Below are 22,640 nucleotides of genomic sequence, written 5' to 3' on the forward strand. Positions count from 1 at the left end.
GTCCCGTCTCTCTATCGGGCACTGAGGCAAATACAGCACCCAGAGCAGGCGGGCAGCCCGGCCCGGGCCAGCGCGGCACCGAGGCGTTTCTCGGTGGTAACCATGTGGCTGCCGGAGCTCTCGCTCCTCTAATGGTGTCTTCTCCCCTGCGCTACGGCTGGGCAGAGCTCGGAGCTTAGGAGTCCAAGAGAAACCAGGGAATTAATAAACGCTATGTCTTCTGCTACTGACTGCTTAATTTTCTAATTAATTTCTAATGAAATCTATATTTTCTTCCACTGAACACACTTGCTGAACGCTGGAAGGGAATAAACTTGGTCAAGGCAGATGAAAACGACTCCACTCAAATATTGTCTGATGTTTAGATTCTGTCAACCTACTGTTTGCTAATTATTGTTGGACTTGGAGAAGAATAAGGAAGACAAGCTGAATTTGTGATGTTAAAAATACTGCCAGTGATTTCAGGACATCCTTTATCTAACAAAAACAACCAGAGTACAAGTTCGATTTGTACTTGTCTCATACTGCAATCCCTAATGCTGTCACTTGTGTTCCCTCTGTGTTCACTGTCTGCTTGCTCTCATCCCAGATAGTTGTTAATGATACCTATTACCATTTCTGTTTTACTCTTGAAGCTGAACTTCTCAGTAAGATCCTGTTTGTACAGAAACTGCTATTGTTCTTTGATGAACACACGTGGTTATGTGGGCCCGTGTATTTTCAGCATTAGCATAGCTTTTGAATTTGAGTTTCTGCATAAGGAGCACAGTCAGCAAGTAAACACAGACCCACAGCACAGGCTGTCCTTTTTGGCCTGTTTTACCAAGTTATTCCATATGTACTCAACATAATGGCTATGCAAACAAAACTGATACTGCTTTAGAAAAACATCTCCAGTGCTAAGTTTGTATTTACATATTTAATTCTCGTTATGTAACTTTGAAAGCTGTGCATACTCCCGATACCAGAGCTAAAGCTCTGTTAAAATGGCTGACATTTTTAAGAGCCAAACTGTTCAAATAAAGCTAAAAGAGTTATTGCAGGTGGTTATCTCTATTTGTAGTTGATAAAGCTACCTAGAGTAACATCCAGCAGAGGAGTACCTGTCTGTAGGTTTGTGATATCATGTTTCATGGAAGAAGGACAAGAGTTTAACCCTTTATGGAGACATCAGACTGAACACCTGGAATGCCCCAATTCACTCCTGGGTGTGGTGGGCAGATACAGGATATCTCTGTTCCTATGTAGATGCCTATGGAAACAGTGGAAAAACTGGTGGGAAAAGCCTTGCTCCACCACAGGAAAGAAAACTGAATACTCATTGTATTATGATATGCTTTGCAAGATAAAATTAAGGCAAAATCCCTTCTGAGTCTGTAATTGATCACGGGTCATGTTTTAAAGGCCTATTACCCAACTAAAATTATAGCTGTTTGTTTGAAAAGTAGCTAAAGTACACTTGATTTCATCACTCTATTTACAACTATGACAAGAAATTTTTACAAAATTAGTATTGTTTTCTACATTTCTGAAACTCACAGACTATTTGGTTTTATATGTTGGATTTTTTTTTCAAAATACGTTTTAAAAACTGAGATAATATTAAATCTTGAACTTGAGGTTTTTTCCCCGATGTAATAAGCTCAGTCATGACAGTCTCAGTCTCAGTCTCAGTCTCAGTCTCAGTCTCAGTCTCAGTCTCAGTCTCAGTCTCAGTCCTGTTAATATTATTAGTGAAGGCTTTGTCTTCCTTATTGAGAGAGGAGGTTTTTAATAAGAAAATTACATTTTCTTATATTGAGAAATAAAAAATAGTCTGTTTCTGTTAATATCATGTTTATTTTATTTTCATATTTTTGTATATTACTATGTTGATACTTTTCTGGAATTGAAACCAACTTTTAAAGTGAAATTTCAGGTTAAATTCTAATTTTTGTAGTAGTAATGGGCATTAAAATACTAATTTACTAGATTGTAGTCTCTATTTTGAAAGAATCCCTTAAGGAATATTTTTTTTTTACTAGACTCTCTAGTAAAGAATTTTTTTTTTCTGGCACTGTAGAAGCAGAAATTAGCATTTTGTTACAGATGAAAAATTTTTAAAATTCTTCATGAAGCTGTGGCGTAGTTTCTATTTACATTAGGCTTTCTATAGTATCCATCACAATTAGGTGTCTTTAGAAAAGACTTGATCCCATCTCAAACAGTTTTTGCTGCATAAGGTAAAGATAAAGGATTTGCATGACGCTGTTGGGGGCAATTACATAAGTTGCTGCTTTGAGCATCTAACACTAGTAGATCTGAGCAGCTGATGTTAATGTAAACATTACACTTCTTCTGAGTGAACTTTGTATTTAGGCCTTTTTCTTCATTTACATATCTAGGCAGAATGGATATGTCAACTCAGATACTCTCTAACATTCAAAGCTCTATCCTTTCAAATAATGTGTTCAGCATTTCTGTAGATCAAATGCCAGATTTTCGAGCCAAACCCCAAAACAAGGAAAGTACATATTCAAGAGTCAAGTGAAAAATGTTTTCTTCATTTGATTCACATGCCTTGGCAAAGGTAAAGAAGAAGAGGAAAACTGATCAGTAAGAATTGAACTGAATAATCATTAGGCTTCCTAACTACTGAATCTGTATCAGCAAGTGCTTCTCCCAATCTTGATTCATTCTGAATCCAGGTTGATAGGTGCATGGACAGAGGTAGGAAATCCCACTGTGCAGCATCACACTGTAAGATGTCCTCATGCAGCATCAGGGTTGGAGTCTGTCCTGACTCTGCCACTTGAGCCAGTGGAATCATTAATTCTGTTGCCCTCCTTTCACACCCTCACTTCCCAACAGCCCCTGATCACATCTCACTCTTCTGTGCTGATTGCTTTCCAAATTAAGTCTTAGTATTTCCCTTACCCAAGTCTTTGCCCAGGTAATAAAATCCTCCAAATTCAAGTCACTGTATGATTTTCATCAGTTAAACTGCTCTCTCTTTAATTTCATGAAGTTAAATTACAGCCTAAACAGTTAAATATGACCGAGCAGTAAAAACTGGATTGAAACTGAAACAGAGGCTTGAAACATTGAAACACTTTCAAGCCATGATTACAGCATGCTCCCAGTCATGTCAATGATAAGGAAAGAAGTGCAGTTCATGATCTTATACAGACCAAACACTTGAGAGCACCAGTCTCTGCTGCACCTTACACATCTCAGGCAGGTGCCACACACTGTCTACATCCACTAACACTGCTGTATTTAGTGGGGAGGAGCCTGTTGTCTTTCCCTTGCCCGCAGGTTGCCCATGGGGTTACAAAGTGGTTGTGGGTACTTGGAGTTTGAGCATCTGGTAGTGATGGTGACTAGCTGCTTTAGAAATGTAGTGGCATTGATAATAACTTGTACTTGGTTTTTCTTTCATGAAGTAGGATACATAAAATCAGTACTTTTAAATGTCAAAAAAGAAGGATGATGTTGATGCAATAACTATCAAACAACATTTTAAATGCTGTTCCATAGAACAAAAGAGGAACGTGTCAGTATGTACTGTAAACCAACTTTGTTCAGTCCCTGTCTGCTGCTCTTGCTTCCAAGCTGCCTGTCTGTGGTAGGATCTTGGCTGAGAAATGTAGATCAGCTACTTCAGGAAAGAGGAGAGGTTCATGTTGGATGTCAGATGCTTGACTACCCCACCACCAGAACCTGGAGGGCAGAAGATGTCAGTGGGACCTTCCATCTTCATCTGTGGTGAAAATGCTTCTTGTAAGGGCTCTGCAGAGAAATGCTTACAAACATGGACGTTTTGTTGTTTATCCTAAAAATAAATAAATTGGCTTCAATTTGTATTAATTAATCAGCTTTACTTATAAATTGAAGGTATATGTCAGTGGCATTCTGCAGTGCAGCAAGCATGCTCTCACAGGGAGCAGTGCACCTGGACTTTCATGTCCTACATGGCAGCAGGGCTAATTCATCTGAGCAGAGTGCTCTGCTGCAGTGATTAATTGTTCCCATGCTCAGATTTCAGTGTGTATCTTTCTTGGATGCAAAATTACTTCATACTTCTATGTTGTTCCTCAAGGCTCTTCTGCAGCTGTGCTCACAGTTTCAATTGCTATATTTTACAGACTTTATATTACTGTAGCTCAAGAAAAAGAAAAATGGCAAGCATCAGTCTTATTATATTGAGTAAATTGACTGTATCTCAACATGCATACTAAGTATGTTAAAAGAGCAAATTATACTGCAGAATTGCTCCATAAATATTTGCTGTACTGATGCTCCAGCTGTGTATATGAATTGTTAAATTAATCAATACTGAAATAGCATCTTCCAGGACTAATTATCTTTGCTATTTGCATTTATTTGAAGAAACCTAGGAAAATTGTGTAAGAACTGGAACAGGCCCCCATTGATTTTGTACTGCTGTTGTGTGTAGGTCTGTATAGAAGACTTTTTATATAGGATGGAAAAATGGTTGCATGTGTTTGAAAGAAATATTTACTTGCTTTGTGTTTTTATATAGTTAGTTGGATGTGTGTATATCTCCTGTTCACAACAAAATTTCTCACAAGTCCAGGAAGAGTTTTTCAGCAGAGGTAGGTTGGTTGAGCTGGGCAGGATTGAGGAATTGTGCACTGCCCTTCCAGCCATCCAATTACACAGACAGGATAAATCTCCTTTAAACTGGTGATTATGTATGCAAATTGAATTAATATTTCCTCAAAATACAGCTCCACAAGAAATAAAGGATGTGATAGCTTCTTAGACTCTCTGTCACCTGTATTAATTCACCTGAATTACTGACCTTTAAATGATGATAAATTAGTTGCTAGCATTTTTGTTGTTCAGGCAGCCTGCAGTAAGAAGCCAGGTAGGTGTCTCAGTGGTCATACAGAGGCCACCTCCCTATAAATTACACCGTTCTCTGACCCGCTCTACATCTCACAGTTCAGGCTAATCATTGACAGGGCTTTTACAATCACAAGCTTTTAGTGAAGCTTTGATAAGACACTCCAGCAGCTTGTGGCAGATGAAGACGGTCTGCACAGCGTGGACTCCAGCAAAAGAATGGAATTTTTTCAGCATCAGTACAAGAAATCTGATGTTTTAACACTGGCACTATAAACTGGCATTATGTGTGGCCAACGACTGGAGAAGATTGTTGCTTTTTGGACATTATTTTTCATAAGGATAGTTACTGGGCTTGCTGGAGAGGGAAGAGCTGTGTGGAAAAAGGACTCCCACTTCAGCCCCGTGAGTGAAACACAGATGTTTTTATATGACACTTTCCCCAAAGAGTTTCTCTGGGGTGTAGGGACAGGAGCTTTTCAGGTGGAAGGCAGCTGGAGGAAGGACGGGAAAGGCTCCTCCATCTGGGACCACTTCACCCACTCGGAGTTCAGGGGTGCTGACAGCACAGGCATCTCCAGTGACAGTTATATCTTGTTGGACAAAGATTTGTCTGCTCTGGATTTTTTGGGAGTTTCTTTTTACCAGTTTTCAATTTCATGGTCGAGGCTTTTCCCCACTGGAGTGGTAGCAGCTCCCAATGAAAAAGGACTTCAGTATTATAACACCCTTATTGACTCTCTACTACACAGAAATATTGACCCTGTGGTTACACTGTACCACTGGGACCTGCCCTTGATGCTGCAAGAAAGATATGGAGGATGGAAAAATGAATCGATGATTGATATCTTCAATGACTATGCCACGTTTTGCTTCCAGACCTTTGGGGATCGTGTCAAGTACTGGATTACAATCCACAATCCATATTTAGTTGCTTGGCATGGATATGGCACAGGTATTCATGCTCCAGGAGAGAGAGGGAAAATAAGAACTGTCTACTCAGTAGGACACAATTTGATTAAGGTACAGTATAATAAGATTTTACAAATTGATCTTGCACTGCTGTGGGAAATAACAGGAGGAATTGGTCCTGTGATCAATGTTTTTTAAAAAAATCACCTACTGTGAAAGCACCAAGAAATAGCCTTTAGCTAAGACAGTCTTTCTGTTAACCCTCACTTTGATCTTACTGCTTGTCACAACAGCTGATTGAGTTTTAAAGTGCTTCTTAATTATTTTATTTAAATTAGTTTTTACATACAAATTCTAACTATGAAAGAGCATTCTTTGTTCTTTACATTTAGTTAAACAGATTTGGCCATACTGAAATGACTATTCTATTTCTTTAAAAGGAAATCCATTTGTGTTTGCATATTGAATCAATTTTACTGGCCACGGAGTAAGTATATGTAAGTATGATTGGTTCTAGCTTAGTAAGATCATATTGCAAAATGTTTGCTTCTAAACTAGTAAGGTTGGCTGTTCTTGGGTTCAGAAGAAAACAAATGTCTTCTTCAGTACTTGAGAGTTTCAAAATACTTCCATAATGTGCAGTATTTTTTGCATCTGCTGCACTCAAAGTACTTTACAGAGCAGGTCACTATCCCATCTCTGCAGCCAGTATCATTCCCCCTGCTGAGACTATTCTGAACTGTCATAAAGAGAATTTTTCTACAACTTGCCATACATTATTCATGTAATTAACAAATAAATCTGAATGAGTTTATCCAACAGAAAGAAGTATGCATGTGGGCAAAAAAATTATTTGCCAGAGTAGTTAAAATACTCTGCAACTGACAAATTCATGTATTTGCTTCTGGCCTTGAACCTTCAGAACATCATTTTTCAAAAAAGTCACACTGCAGTCAATAGAAGTTTTGCACACAGAAAAGTTGTCAAGCATCCTGAGTCACAAACTGATTTCAGACTCAGCAGAAGAATGATTTAAACTGTAAAGATTTGTGAAGCATCTCAAAGAAAACTGATGACAAATTGTTCTTTTTATTTTCAAGTGCTGTTTTATATAATGCATGTAAAAGATACCATATAAGTTTGCAGTATTTCTTGCCTTCATTTCTGAGTGTCATAATCAAATGTGGAGTACCAGCTAGGCAGTCTCTGCACTTGGTGTAAAATCCATGTAGGCAGCACACCACACACAGGGAGCAATATTCCTCTGCCAAAGAATCAATTGGATTTTCCAGGAAGCCAAGCACAGCTGGGTCTGATACACAAATTACTGACCTAATTCTCTTAGTCAATATTATTTTTCTCTCAGATTTGATTTGATAGTTGCTTCTTGGTCTAGAGGATAAAATAAATCCCTTGGATAAAAGAGATAAGGAGACTTTCACGCATTCACAGCGCACAATCTTTAACTACTGTTTTATTATCCTTGGGCAGAAATTATTTTCCTATGGTACTCTTCTTACAATCCCATGAACATTACCTAATGTATTAGCAGTTCTCTCCTGTACCACTGTAAATTTCTGAAGATTTTAGATTTGAGATCAATGAAAATTCTTGAATTTGTAGAAAAGTATTTGAGGAGTTGGAGTTTTCTGGTTGGGGTTAGAGATGGAATGGAAACTCTTGAGGTGCCAGTCGATATGAGTCAATCCTTCTTATCTTTAGATATAATTATTTATTTCTCCTAATAAGCTGTAATGCCAGCCAGCCATTCCACAGAAGTCACAGCTGGTACTGTATGCTTCAAGCCAACTGGCCAGAATATTTCTCAAAGATTTTTGTGCGAGTTTAAATGTTTGGTTCATTTTGCACTGTTGACAATACAGTATTAATACAATGTATTGAGGCACAATCAGGATTCATGTGTTGTGAAATTTCTCTCTTTTGAAAATCCAGAAAAGTTACAATATTCTCTCTTTAAAGAGATTTCACATGGGTGTCTATTTAATGACTGGTCTGTTTCTCACACACTGTATTATGGCTACCTTCTAATTTTCCGCTGTAAACCAAAAACATTATCTCAAAAATAAAAGATCAACCAAAATGTCAGGTTTTACCAGTGTGATGCAAAGCCTGTTAAAGCTCTTGAAAAGACTGCCATTTATGTCATCAGTTTAGGAATGAATCACATTCTCATCCATGTCAAGACTTCATTTTTGGACAGGCTGTTGACAGACAGGGTCCTCAATACCACACTGTGCACATTAAATATAGAGAGCAGGAAAAACAGGTCAGTAATGCTGAAATGAAGCTAATCTGGCCACCACACTGCTACACAGCAATTTGCTGAAAATAATTCTAAAACTTTTTTGTATTATTTTTGGAGAAATTAAATGAAACTCTTGCATGAATCCTACTTTTAGTTCAATTTCCTTGTGTATTGTTGCAGTCATGGTGTTACCAGAACTAATCACTGTTTATATAAAGGAGTGTTTTTGTGTGACATATCAATCATAACCTGAAGCTGAGTTAAATAGAATCACAAAAACAATATAACAAACCACAAACCTCTGCTTTTTTGAACTTTGGATTATTTTATTGGAAGAACAATTTGAAAGTTGCCGGAGATCTTTGTGTCCTTAGAAAAGGGCTGAAGAAATTTCTCATAAACTATCAATTTCATTGCTTTCAAAAGCAATACAAAGTCTTAAAACCCAAATAATTGGCTGGCATATGGAAAAGTTCATAGAATACCAGGTTGGAAGAGGACCTCAAGGATCATCTCCATAATGAGATGTATTTTACAACTACTTAAAAAATTATCTGCTTCCATGAATGAATTCATGTAGGTAATTAGCAGATAATCTTACTGAGTCTTACCAACAAAAGTAGGGTTGGTCTGTCTTCATCCAGCCCCAGAACCCTGTGTGTTGGCTGGCACTGAATTGCTGATGCTGAATCACCTCCTCCCTGTGCTCCCTTCCCAGCCTTGCATCCTGTTAAGGGAATGTCCCAGACACATCTGCTTCAGAGACAGCCCTGCCTTTTAATGGGCCTTGCTATTCAAGATCTGCACAGAGAGGTGGTGAATGCAGAATCAAAGGCTGCTAAGCAGGGTGCCTGGGAAATCCACATTGGGAAAATAATCCAGAAGAATAATTTCAAATTTCAGTTGAAAACATTTTCAATTTTAAAAACATATTTGCATGTTACTATGTATTCCATTCATACACAGAGGGTGATCATTGCTACTGACCATGTCAAAAGACTTACTAGGGAATCTGAACTTTGATGATTATTAATTATAAATTACTAAGGAAGTCTCTTAGATAAATCTCTCTTCAATTGTATGGTCATTATGAGTAAGAAAAGGAGCATTTGGAATCGTGTACCAGATGGAGAGTGGCCATCAAAAGTGTGTTTCTGTTCTTTATTAAAGACTGCACTTCACAAAGGCAACATCAAAAAACAATTAATTATAACAAGTAACTTGCTATGCTACATCTGAAAGATGCACCAAAGAAAATAAAAAAACTATGAGCTTGCTCCTGAGGCAGATGTCATACAGAAGCAGAGAAGAAAAAAATGGCACACAGAAAAATTAGATTGATTTCTTTGATTTATAAGTATATAAATCTGACAAAAAGTAATACAAAGCAGATGGATAATTGTGGCTGGACCTATGTGAGATATATACCTGATATAGTGTTACCATTTTCTCTACATCTAGTTATGTTCTTTCATACTTGGATTGAGGTTTGTAAATAGCACAAGCACAGACCAACATGTCTTCTTTTCCTCCTCTGTGTCAGTGCCCTCCAGGAAGTTCTGCCTTTGCTAGTAGGCAGAAAGGTGCTTTTTTATTATTATTATTTCCTGTTAGAGATTATACACACCCTTTATCATCTGACAGAAAAACCCAGGAGAGAAATGTCATAATGAGGTCTCCCTAAAAAGTGTCTTCATCACATACTTGGAAAAAGTAATAAATTCACTTTCAAGCCTGGTGTGTCCTTATAAGTCCATTGCAGATCAGGTTCTTTTCTGTGCCCAGCTGCATTACTCCTGGCTCTTTGATAGATCTCACTGTGCCAGGATCTCTTAAACATCTCTTGAACACTGCTGACTTTGGGATCTGTGGATGAGTGTGCCCCAGGAAAGCCCTATAATTCATTCTCCTTATAAACAAATTTCTACTTCATGAATGAGAAATTATTACCTCTATATCCTACTATATCTATATTACCTATATATTTTATATATATAATATATAAATATTATAAATATATAATATATATACCTATATATTATAATATATATATTATATTATATATCTATATATATTACCTCTATATCCTACACTTCCTTCCCTTCCCCCAAAGGAGAGTCCTTTCCTCAGGATTCAGCATGATGAAACTACACCAGCACCTGGTATTTCTTACAGGAGAAGGGAAACCTGTCTCCATCAAGTATGGCTCTATGGTGGACATCAGAATCATCTATGCTTGTAAATGTTTTGCTGAAAGATTTTTCAAATAGTAGTGGCTATCAGTGATGATGTAAAATTCAGGATTGATTCATAGTTTTTTGAGGATTTGTTATTTTCAGGTTAGCTTTCTTAAATTTCTTGGTAATCATTAGGGAAAACACAATCCAAGTGCAGGACAGTTAGCAAATTTGATAGTAAAGCCTCAGTTCATAACATCCTCTCAAGAAGTGTAATTGCCTGCATCTCGAGATGCAGGATTGAGATTCAGTTTGCAAAAGAAAGGCTTTAGTTCTACTTCAGTTCTACTAACTATGGGGCATCTTTACCACAGACCAAAAAGGTTTTGAAACAGAAATACGTTCTCCAAATAAGTCACACACCCCTGCCCTTCTTCTGAAGTGTAACATCATCATCAGACTCTATATTCCAGTTCTTCACAATTTAAATACCAAATAAGTAAACAAAAAAGCCCAAATAATTTTAGTAGCATTTTTAAAATTAGTTTTCCTAACTGTTCTTGATTTCCAGCATACCAGAATAACTCCATATATCCCTGACATTGTTTTGTATACTCGTTGCTGTTCAAAGAAAAATTGACTGAAGTATGTTAAGAATTTGAAAGTGTTGCCCTTTCTATTGAAAGCTCTTTGCAAACACATGTGTTAAATTACAGGATCAGAATCTGAAGGACTATGAGAATATTTCAAAAAGAGAGAAGAACAATACTGTTGTCTTCAGTTTATTAAGTTGACTTTTCTAGCCTTTTCACGGGATTAGTACTAACTGACATAGCACTCTCTGTGACTTTCAAGACTAAAGAATATTTTCTACATTAATACCAGGAAAATATGCTGAAATTAATGAGTCATATGTATCTAGAATAAATACCCATTATTGATCCTACTTTAACTGTGTATTTAGCCTTGACATTTGTCCTTGCTCTGACAAGGAAAGTGAAAGATTAGGGATTAAACTCTAACTGAAAAAAGATTAGTCAAGACTTACTGAAAATACCCAATTTGATGTATGATATGGCTTTTAAATAGATGTTTGTTTCATATCTGGTCTTTAAAAACAAATTATATAAATCAGATAATTCTATCAACAATAGTTTCATTTAGCAAACACTCTCTATCTGAGAATGTTAAACTTTTTACAGATAATTAACAACTCAAAACAGAATTATAGGCAAGCAAATTATACTGGGTCTACTATGTCTATAAAACCCTTATTATACACAGTGACAAGTGCTTTACAGTAAGAGTTAATCCTCAGAAATAATTGTATATTTGTATATGAGGATTCTGTCTTGACTAACATTAAATGTACTTATTTATACTTGAGGTCTATTCCTCTAGAATTATACCTGTGGCTGTATTCTCTACTGCACATGTTCTTTTTAATAGTAACTTTATTTTCTTATAATCACCTCCTGAAGATGTGGGTGAATATAAGTTATCCCTGACTGGCTTTTACATATCAATATCATTTTCTAATTAGCTGTTTTTTTGGCAAAGCCATCTTTCTCCACTTCACTGAGAAAAGTGTGATTGCTATGATTTACCTGGTTCTATTGTCATGGTGCTTGGCACTGTGTACTATACAGCTGAGTGCAGTGGGGGGGTTCTGGTTAAGCCAATGCAGCCATATGCCTCTTATTCAACAGTGGTGTTCATGGGCTGTGTCTGGAGAAAAGGTGTACAAACCAGGTGAGAAAATACTAGAGGCAGAGCACAGAGACAGCCTGGCCCCAGCAGCCACCCCAGGCTGGAGGGACTTTCAGGAGAGGACAGTGAGGGCAACTGAGGAGATGGCACTGGCCACTTAAATTTTCTGCTAAGAAATCCGTTTTATAATACTTCTATCTTGCATTTTGTCTCATGAGTCCATTTTTGCTGGCTTCCCTCTTCAGCTACAGAACCTGCATTTCAAAGGTTAGTGCCACTTTATCAGTATTTTCAAAGACAGACCTTGAACAAATGTTACGAGCATGACCTTAGAAACCATAAACAACTGATACACAAAATTTCACAAACTGTAATTCTTTGGTACTCCCCAGTTTAAACAAATACCTGCCTGACATCAGGCCTTTTGGAGATTTTTTAAACTGTCAAGGTTGTGTGTTTCTAGATAAATTAACTGAAATTATTGTCAGAGGTAAGCAATGCTGTTTGGTTTAGTAATGATGGCAATCTAACTCAGCACTGTGTTTCACAATGCTTCCAATGTTTTTTTCTGGGTGCAAACTATTATTTTCTTTCCAGCTTAAGAGTATAAAGCCACACTACAGGCATAAGGTAAACTCTGAGTTACTTGACAACTCTTCAGCTGGGACAGGTCAGCTCCCCTCCCATGTCAGTATCAGATCACCTGATGTGATTCACATTGCAGAGTGGAGTCCCTCTTCTCTGACCTACCTGCCCTGTTTCCTTATAGGACTCTGACAATTCTAGTTGTTCCTCAGTCTCCCATGTATTTCTGGTTTTGTGTAGGTTTTGTCTGCTGTATTCCCTTATTTAAGGAACTAAAATGCAACATTTGAAGTTAATTGTAATGTGTGATAGTGCTATGCTTTCTAAAACATGATGATAATCAAAAAAGTGGTATTAAGATGTGATACAGTGCAGTGGCCATTTCAAAGAAGAAATTAATTAAAATCCTGAACAAAATTCTCACACAGAAGTGTCAAAGTTGATATTTGACTTCAAATATCACAGCTGGGTCCTTTGCCCAAGTTTTTACATTTAGGGATTGTGCAAATATCAAAACTTGAACACTTGCTCTTATGACTAGGCAAAAATAAAACAACTAAATCCCAAGAAGAGGGATGGGGTGGATGTGGTTTGATCAGAGTAAGTCCAGGTAACCCCCAGAGCACAGAGCAGTTAGTAGCACAGTCACCACTGACAAGTGAAATATCTGAGGTGCATAATTGATGGAATAATTGTAAAGATGCTTTGAAATTTTAACCATATCAGGAATCACTGTTTGACAGAGAAAGACTCAGATAGAACTGGCCAGATCACAGGGTTCAAATCTTCAAATCCCACGTTAGAGCTGTTCCAAAGTGTCCATGTAACAGCTGTTCTCATCCCTGCTGGGATCTCTCCTGAAATCTAGACCTATGTTAAAAGGCCAAAAGCCACAGCCCTAAGGTGTCATAGGAGCAGCACACGAGTTACTGAGTTGCCATCAAGCCAAGGAACCTCTCAGGGTAACAGCAATTCCTCATTCAGCTGTGCAGGGTAATTCGTGTGCTACTTCCGTAAGCCTGCAGTGACTCAGAGGGAGCTACCTGCCTCTCTAGCTGCCAAGGCACAAAGACACTCATTGCAGTTACAGTCTAATGCTATTTTTCTCTCATCAGGCTCATGCAAAAGTTTGGCATACCTACAAAGAACACTTTGAACCCTTTCAGAAGGGGATGATCTCCATTGTGTTGGGATCCCACTGGATTGAACCTAACAAATTGGAAGATGAGTCGGACATTTCTAAATGTCAGAAGTCTATGGAGAGAGTACTTGGATGGTTTGCTAAACCTATCCATGGGGATGGGGATTATCCAGAAGAACTGAAAAATGAATTCTTGTTTTTGCCACACTTTACCGAAGATGAAAAAAACTACATAAAGGGAACAGCTGACTTCTTTGCATTTTCCTTTGGTCCTAGCAACTTTAAACCTCCAAATACTCTACTAAAAATGGGACAAAATTTGTCACTCAATTTGAGGGAAGTACTGAACTGGATTAAACTGGAATACAACAGTCCTCGAATCTTGATTGCAGAGAATGGCTGGTTCACTGACAGTCATGTGAAAACAGATGACACCACAGCCATCTACATGATGAAAAACTTCATTAATAAGGTTTTACAAGGTTTGTACAGAAATACTTGTTGGATTTTGCAGAGAGCACTTTTGATAATTTGATATTTAGCTCTGTAGTAATTTAATCTTCTTTTTAAGAGATAATGGCAACAAAGTTAATCATTAATTATTTATACTGCATGAGTATAGTCATGGATCAGATCTTCTGGTGCTAGATGTTGTACAAACAGAAAAAAACCTGTCCCAGAAAGCTAAAGTCCAACATCTGCATTGGGTTAGGGTTGGTTAGGGTTAGGGTTTCCATACTGAAACTATTACCCCTGCAGGAGAGCAAGACTCCACCTATAGTAGGGACAAAAAAGCCTTGAGATCTTCTGTGAGTGTTGCCTCTGGTAACCCAGGGAGCTTGGCTAACTCCTGACCTTTTCTACCTTCAGCCCCTTGTTCCTGTCCCGAACCTTCCCCTTGTTTTTCAGGAGGCTTTTCTCATCCTCACTCTACACTCAGTCAGGATCCTGACCTGTTTCTACCCTCTCACTGTCCCTGCAGACAATGCTACAAATATACTCTCACTCTGATCCTCCAGATCTCTACCTATCACCTGTTTTCTTTAGTACTTTTAGTACTTTTCCTACTACCCATTTAAACTGCCACGAAATCTCACCATGCACCATCTCAAGTGCCACAGCACCTTTTGCTCTGACAATTAAACTTACCTCAACTATTCAACATGCTTCTACAAACTAAAAATTAAAACAGTTTTCATTTCTTTCAGTTCTAAAAACAGTTGTCACTTACTCTGTTGCTAGATGTCTGCTCCCATTTGTTCAACCTTCCTCATTGCAGATGTCAAGTACTCATCTTTACTTGCCAAGCCATTCTAGCTTCTCTCTTTATCCTTTACATCATTCTCTGCCTCTGCATCTTGTAGTGGGTATTTTCAGACATTTTTGTACTTTCTTGTGTGGTTTCCCTAATTTAAAGTTGCTTTCTTTGAAAATACATGCCACTGTATTGGTTCGTTACATTTCCTCACCTCCTTTCCAGTATTCTGGCCTTGTCTATCAGCTTCTCATACACTCACATTGCAAGCTCTTGGGCTTTCTGATTTCATCTGGCAACTAGGAAAACATCCACTGTGGTAAACATCCATCCATGGACTATGCCCATGCTACTGGGTACCTTGGAACTCTGCTGCTTCAATACATCCACCATGCAAAACTGCTTTCTGCTCAAGTTGCAGCCTGGTGTGACTAGGGCAAGAAAGTTCAGTGGAAATACAAAACTATGAAAAATGAAATGTCCTGAGAAAATGATGTTAAACTATACTGGGAAAGAATAAACCAGAAAACTTCATCTTTATTCCTTGGCTTACTGCTGGGGTAGACTAGAGGAAAAATATGGCTTATCCACCTGTGTCAAAATCCTCAGCAACCCTACTTGGTCACTGCTTTGCCTTGGGTATTCCAGCCCTTATAAGGTTAATGTGAAGAGTTATCTCATGTTATTTCCAGCTTAAAGCTGGCAACAGGCACTGAACATGACTGACCATGGAGTTTGGACTCTTTCTTCCAGACTGCCAGCTGGCATGCGCCTGCACAGGTAAAAAAACATTGTGGTTAGTTGGTGTCTGCTGAGAAGTTGCTTTGCAGGCTCTGCTGCCCTTCCTGAAGAATCAGGTTCCACATCTGAGACAGCAGTTGTGTTGCCATTTTTCTCATATATTATATGTAAAAGATCATATCTGGATTCCTTTGTAAGAGGGACATTAAGACTGCCTGAAGAAATTAGCATGCACTGTACCCATTATGTAATTAAATCAGTCTCTAGGCTGGTTAACCCAATTTCTCTAAAGTCACTAGCAGTCCCATGCCAGCAAAATAAATTTTTCAATTTACAAGCTGAGTAGACATTCACAATAGAGTTTTAGCTTCATGACAAAGTTACAAACCCAATCAACTGCTTCTTCTTTCAGATTCACTCATCATTCTCCAATTTTACTGGTATTTTACTGGCAAATTGTCAAATTCAACCTGGATGTAGTATAATATTTCTTATTTGCTCAGAGCAGAAATAAAGCATCCTACAGTAGTTTAATTTCTTAAGGAATTAGTGACACCTTTTTTTTTTTTTTTTTTTTAGTAAATAAAGATTTAAAATATATATGACAGTTTTGCAATGAATTACAGTGGGTCAATAACCCTACAAACGTTGAGAAGACACTCAAGATTTTCGAAGTAAATAGGCCTTTCTCATAAATATCCCTTATATATGTTAGAGTACTAAATATGAGACTCATGGATGTTACCTTCTCTTATGCAGCTATTAAATACGACAACATAGATGTGTTTGGTTACACAGCCTGGTCCCTCCTTGATGGCTTCGAATGGCAACATGCTTACAACATCAGGCGTGGATTATTTTATGTGGATTTCAAAAGCAAAAAGAAGGAAAGGATCCCCAAGTCATCTGCTCTTTATTATAAACAAATCATACGAGAAAATGGCTTCTTCCCAAAGGATTCTACCCCAAACTTGCAAGCTCAGTTCTCCTGTGACTTCTCCTGGGGTATCACCGAGTCTGTTCTCAAGGTAAGCATAAAATATTAAAAGGATCACTGGAAACAGAGTGATCAGCAACTTCAGCTTTGTGAACAAATGACTGTATACGGCACCTTGTGTTCAAGAATTTCAATGCACACTGCCAACAGACCCTGCTGCAGGAGCCCTCCTGGCATGGCCCTCCCTCTGCTCATGTCTCCATGTCAAAGATAGGATGAGGAAATTTCAGACCAAGAAGTTGATCCAACCAATTGTTACTGGGTTATTTTTCAACCAGGGGTTTCCAAATCCAGTTTGCAGTGTGGCCATAGGGATGCTTGTGATCGCCTGATGAAGAGTGACAAAGGGCAGGGACAAGGTGATTACGCTGGTGGCAGCAGAGTAACTGCAGGCTCCTGGTCCTGTCTACAGCAGAAACAGATTCCTGGGTTAGGCCTGGCTCTAAGTGCCACTTAGACAAGGGGGTAAGAAGCCATTCTTTTAAGATATATAGCAGAGGTGAAGGTAACCAAGCTTGAGGTTTTATTATCTGTGCTCACACTAGAAAACAGATCATATGACCTTTTGTTCAAACTGGCTCCTACAGGACCTATTTATACTTTATTTTTCTTCTATTTCTGCTTTAAACTTAGCAAATAAGCTAACTGTATGCATGGCCAGTGTTAGGATACCCTTCTTGTCAGCACACACAGACAGTTCCATGAAAAATAGCAGCCTCAAAAAACAACAAAAATCCCATAATTTAACTTATTCATTCACAACCATGGGGGGGGGGGGAAGTTAAGCTTCTATATATCTTAATATGCAGCACAAGAAAGTACATTTTCTTTCCAAAAAAAGCAATTTAAATATTTTAAACTCCACTATGTTGTAACTTGAAACCTATAAAATGCATTTAAAAATTGAAATATAAAAAAAATATATGTGCTATTCAGAACCTTTTCAACCAGTAGGAGATAGAAAGATATAACTAAGTGCTAAAAGCTGTTTGTATCAGATTATTATGCCTCAGTTTCACAAGGCTGATCACAGCAGCAGTGCCAAAATGATCTGTGCCTGCCTCGTACAGCCCTGTTGCTTGTTCACCACCCAGTCTCCTGGCAGCTGCCTGAGAACTGCTGCATGCATGACCAGAGTGAGCTCCATCAGGGAGAGCTATCTATGTGAAAACATGTCACGTAGGCTGGTGGCAGGGCAAGTGCCCAAGTGTAATCAGAAAGAAAAAAGTGCAATTTTGGTGTTTTTCATAGGGAAAGGAATAGAATGATAAGCTGATCACTAGCACAAAGCCCATAGAGGTGAGTTGGTTATCCTCTTCCCCCTGGAGCATCTAGGCAGGGCTTTCTGACATCCAGCATTAATCAACAGCTAAACACAGGCAAAAATGCAGACTACAAGCAGGTATTACGGTCATTTAATTAAAACCCATTGTAACATATTTTTATTTTCACAGGCAGAATTGGCAGCTTCCTCACCACAGTTCTGCGATTCCAGTTTGTACCTCTGGAATGTCACAGGAGATGGGCTTCTGCACAAAGTTGAAGGGGTAAAGCTAAAAACCCGACCAGCACAGTGTACAGATTTTGTCAGTATTAAAAAGCAACTGGATCTCCTGGAAAAAATGAAAGTCACCCATTACAGATTTGCACTTGACTGGTCACTAATTTTACCCAATGGAGATTTGTCAGTGGTCAACAGGCAAGTTCTTAGGTATTACAGATGTGTGATTAGTGAAGTGCTAAAACTCAACATTCAATCCATGGTCACCTTGTATTATCCAACTCACACCTACCTGGGCCTGCCAGGTCCTTTGCTGCAGACAGGAGGATGGTTGAACCAATCTACTGCCTATGCTTTTCAAGACTATGCAGCTTTGTGTTATAGGGAACTTGGTGATTTGGTTAAACTTTGGATTACAATAAATGAGCCTAATCAGCTAAGCAATGTCTACAACAGGAGCAGCAATGACACCTATCGGGCAGCACACAATTTATTAATAGCACATGCCATGGCCTGGAGAATATACGACGAGCAGTACCGGTCCTCTCAGTATGGCAAAGTGTCCCTGTCCCTGCATTCAGACTGGGCTGAGCCTGCCAACCCCTTCTTTGAATCTCATTCAAAAGCTGCCAACAGGTTTCTTCAGTTTGAAATAGGTTGGTTTGCCAATCCCATATTTAAGACTGGGGACTATCCAGCTACTATGAGGGACTACATCACATTTAAAAATAGAAAAGGCCTTTCACATACTTTGCTGCCATCTTTCACAAATGAGGAAAAGCAACTTGTCAAAGGTGCAGCTGACTTTTATGCACTGAATCATTTCACCACCAGATTTGTGATTCATGAACCTCAGAATGGAAGCCAGTATGACTTTGATCGTGACATTCAGTTTCTGCAGGATATCACCTGCCTGAGCTCCCCTTCTCGTTTGACAGTGGTGCCGTGGGGAATGCGCAGAGTTCTCAGGTGGATCAAAAACACTTATGGTGACATTGACATTTACATCACAGCAAATGGAATAGATGACCCGTCCTTAGACAATGACGAACTTCGAAATTATTACTTGGGCAAATATGTACAAGAGGTTTTAAAAGGTGAGTACGTGACAGATTCAAGTTCCCCAGAGCCATTCCCATAGCTCAGACCCAGGCACAGCCAAGTCCTGCCCTGGACAGAGCAAGCAGTCCTGGTTCAGATGCAGGAGCCAGCAGCACTGAGCCCCCTGAGGGGCCTGACACTGCAGTCACACTCAGGGCAGCTACAACACAAAGGAATGGCATCAAGTGCCTTGCACAAAACACAGCTACAGCTGCTTCCAGTTTAAGCCATGTAAGAAGCTCTCTAGGCATGCATATACAGCAGAAATTATTAGGATATGGCAGCCCAACAACTCCCAAGAGACAATTAAAACTTCTACTCTCCGAAGAAAGGCAAAAGCCTCCTTGCTTGCTGAACTAGTCATTGGACAGGAAAGTGCAATCAAGTCCACAGAGACCTGGAGGGACATACAGCAGAAATACAGCAGGGCACCAGCAGCACCAGCTGCTCTTGAAGGGAGAGTCCAACTCTAGTTCTTGTTTTCTCCTGGGTGCATATGGAAATCTACTTCCTCACTTTAGAGAAAAACTATTAAGAGATAGGGAGGTAGAGGACAAAAACATTCAAGGCAATGATCTTCAGCAACAGCTCACTGATTAGAAATACTACAGGGACCTCACCCCTCCCCTCCCTCTTTCTCCAACCAATCATTAAAGAAAAGCAGTGAGATACAGGCACCAGCAAGGCCTTGGTACCTGAACCATACAGGCAAAACGAGATGTGCAATACACCCCTGCCCTCACTGTTCCCTCCTGGTGAGCATTAGAGAGATCCTGAACAGGACATGGGATTCAAAAGCTTTCCTGAGGCAACTGACATCAAACACAGTCTAGGTATCTTGGTTCATCCTCTCAAGGAGTTAATAGGAGACAAATCCATGGCTAAGCATGGTTTCAGATTACTAGTACACACCAAGAAACAAAGTGTTCTCTCTCCGGTGCTTAGCCTTCTCAGTTACTACAGGCATTTGCCAATTTTCCACGCTAATTTCATACTGGAAGCGAAAGAACAATATATTACTAGAAGAAGCAAGTCATTAAATGAAAGGGTGGTTTAAAGGGCACTTCATTATAGTATTCCCATTTTAATTTTCAGAGAGCATGACACTTTACAGTACTCACAAAAAGATCTCCCAGTTTACATATTCTTAATCCGGGTGACATGCCCAACTATGCTGCTTGCACATGACCCGAAGGCCCGCTATTTGTTAAATCTTTCACCCAGCACTTGTGTGCAACAGTGTAACACAGAGCCGTGCATGCTACAGGGACTAAAAGATGAGTTTAGAGCAGGACAGGAATTCTTGGAAACTGCTCTCATGGTACCACCGGGCAGCTGCTCCCGTCATTGCAGCTTCAGTTAAGAGCAGTATCTGGCTTTTCCCAGGAAAACAAACTCCCAGCTCCAACCCTGTTCAAATCCAGTTTTCATGGGGTAGGTCCAAAAATTCTCAAATCATAAGGATTTTTTTAAAACAGTAAGGCACTGTTCCGACATAATTAAGACAACTGAGTATTACAAGCAGTAAATATTTTATGATGTAAGTACACTTTTTAAATTGATAACAATTTGAAATCTGAACTACTTACTAGAAAATATAAGTTTCTATTAACACTTTGTTTTGGTCTCTTTTCCTTCTCAGCCTACCACATCGACAAGGTCAAGATTAAAGGCTACTATGCATTTAAACTGACTGAAGAAAAATCTAAACCGAGATTTGGATTCTTCACTTCAGATTCAAAAGGAAAGCCTTCAATAAAATTTTACAATAGGCTGATAAGCAACAATGGCTTTCCTGCTGACTACTCAGTCTGTAGCCCCTCTACTCATGAAAAGCAGTGTAGCTTCTGCTTGTTTATTTCTCAGAAGAAGCCATTAATATTCTTTGCCTGCTGCCTTTTTTTTACACTTATTTTGCTTTTAGCTTTAATTTTTTTTCACAAAAGAAAAAGAAGGAAACGTTTTAAGGCAAAAAGCATCAAGTGCATCTGTGTCTCATATTAGAAGGGGGTATAAACCCACTTTAACTGAGACCCTTCATTGCACTCTACAGTGGATGATGCCACCCAGACAACTGTGGAAAAGCACTGAGTCACTCCAGTCACACACACCAAGCATTTCACTCAAAAATAAAATAATCACATCCACGGGAAGAAGAGCCATGGCACTTGTTTCTGGTGAAATTACTTTTGTCCACCTACTGTACATAGAAGACAACTTCATCTACTAAAAAAAAAAAAAAAAAAATTGACTATCCTGTGCCTTGGAATAACCTTTAAAACAGCTTTACTTACAAAGAGCAACTTTTGAGAACTGATATGCACTTTTGTATTAATAAATGTGTCTTGTGATGTGTCTTCATGTTATGAGTGTTGTTGAGCATGAAACTGCAGCTGTTAGGGTTTAGAAAGTGTTATCAAACCCCACAAACCTTCAACTAAATACAATATCAAGATTGAAATATGCAAAACCAGCTTCTGAAGATACCCCTAAAAGAACAAAACCAATTTAACCCCATTATTGACCAAGAGACATCCCTTACAGATTTGAAGTAGTTTTAAGCAGATATAACTGGAGACAAAACTGTATACAGTCACTATTTTCCATCTCCAAAATGGGGCAGCCATAACAACTTTTACTAGCAGAGAACATCTTAATAAATAATGACTATTAACCCACTCAATAGAGTGATGAATATAAACTGAACTTGTCATATACAAGTGGATCTTCAGGAAGTTTTTGGAATTCCATAATGTGTGGGATGTTACCAACCTGTTGCCAAGTATATTTCTGTGCTATCCCAGTATTTAATATATTTTTTCCCAAATTCAGTGAAGCAAGTGACAATGTGGATTTTACTACTGTACTGGAACTAGTACAACCTCCCATTAGATGTTGCTAATGGCAAGATTAGCAGTGAAGAAACAAAGCTGTATCCCCAGATAACACAAATCACTGCTGGTGAAACTCAGCAATACACTCTGAGCTTTGAGGTCAAGTCCTTTGTTTTCTTGATTGAGCAATAAAAATAAAGCATTGTATTTCCAGACTTCTGCTTCTATCTATGTATTTAGATTAAATGGTATTACAAATCTAGTTCTACTGATTTCAGTTTTGTTTTTCAGCTACTACAGATTCTGTCATGACAAGTCTGAGGCTTGTGAAAATACTTGAAAGAACACTGGTATCCATCCCCCTGTGAGAACCATGCTTTTAGTATTTATTAATGCTATGACTGAAAAATGCCACTTCATTGCTTTGTCATGGAAAGATCATGGTAGCATGGCCTACACATTGCCCCCAGTCTCTGAGCACATTCATTCAATCTGAATCAAGTCTGATGATTTGAAAACACTTTGGTGGTGTGGAACCAGTGTGCACTCTGCTTCTCCAAAAGCCATCA

The 22,640-nt window shown here is 38.7% G+C and overlaps 1 protein-coding gene across 1 annotated transcript; it reads left to right on the forward strand.

Moving 5' to 3' along the window:
• Nucleotides 1-4,961: 4,961 nt before the first annotated feature.
• On the forward strand, nt 4,962-21,951 carry KLB (klotho beta). The gene is made up of 5 exons (XM_079307190.1): nt 4,962-5,874; nt 13,617-14,124; nt 16,398-16,666; nt 18,090-19,233; nt 20,880-21,951. The coding sequence occupies exons 1-5, from the start codon at nt 5,137-5,139 to the stop codon at nt 21,239-21,241; spliced, it is 3,021 nt and encodes a 1,006-aa protein (XP_079163316.1). The 5' UTR covers nt 4,962-5,136; the 3' UTR covers nt 21,242-21,951.
• The last annotated feature ends 689 nt before the right edge of the window (nt 21,952-22,640 follow it).

The sequence above is a fragment of the Erithacus rubecula genome, assembly GCF_903797595.1.
Source record: "Erithacus rubecula genome assembly, chromosome: 5".
NCBI classification, from domain to species: domain Eukaryota; kingdom Metazoa; phylum Chordata; class Aves; order Passeriformes; family Muscicapidae; genus Erithacus; species Erithacus rubecula.

Coding starts and splice junctions, on each gene's coding strand:
- KLB (XM_079307190.1), top strand. CDS start 5,137: ATGTGTGGCCAACGACTGGAGAAGATTGTTGCTTTTTGGACATTATTT. Junction 14,125..16,397: donor CATTAATAAGGTTTTACAAG/GTTTGTACAGAA, acceptor TCTCTTATGCAG/CTATTAAATACGACAACATA. Junction 19,234..20,879: donor TGTACAAGAGGTTTTAAAAG/GTGAGTACGTGA, acceptor TTTCCTTCTCAG/CCTACCACATCGACAAGGTC.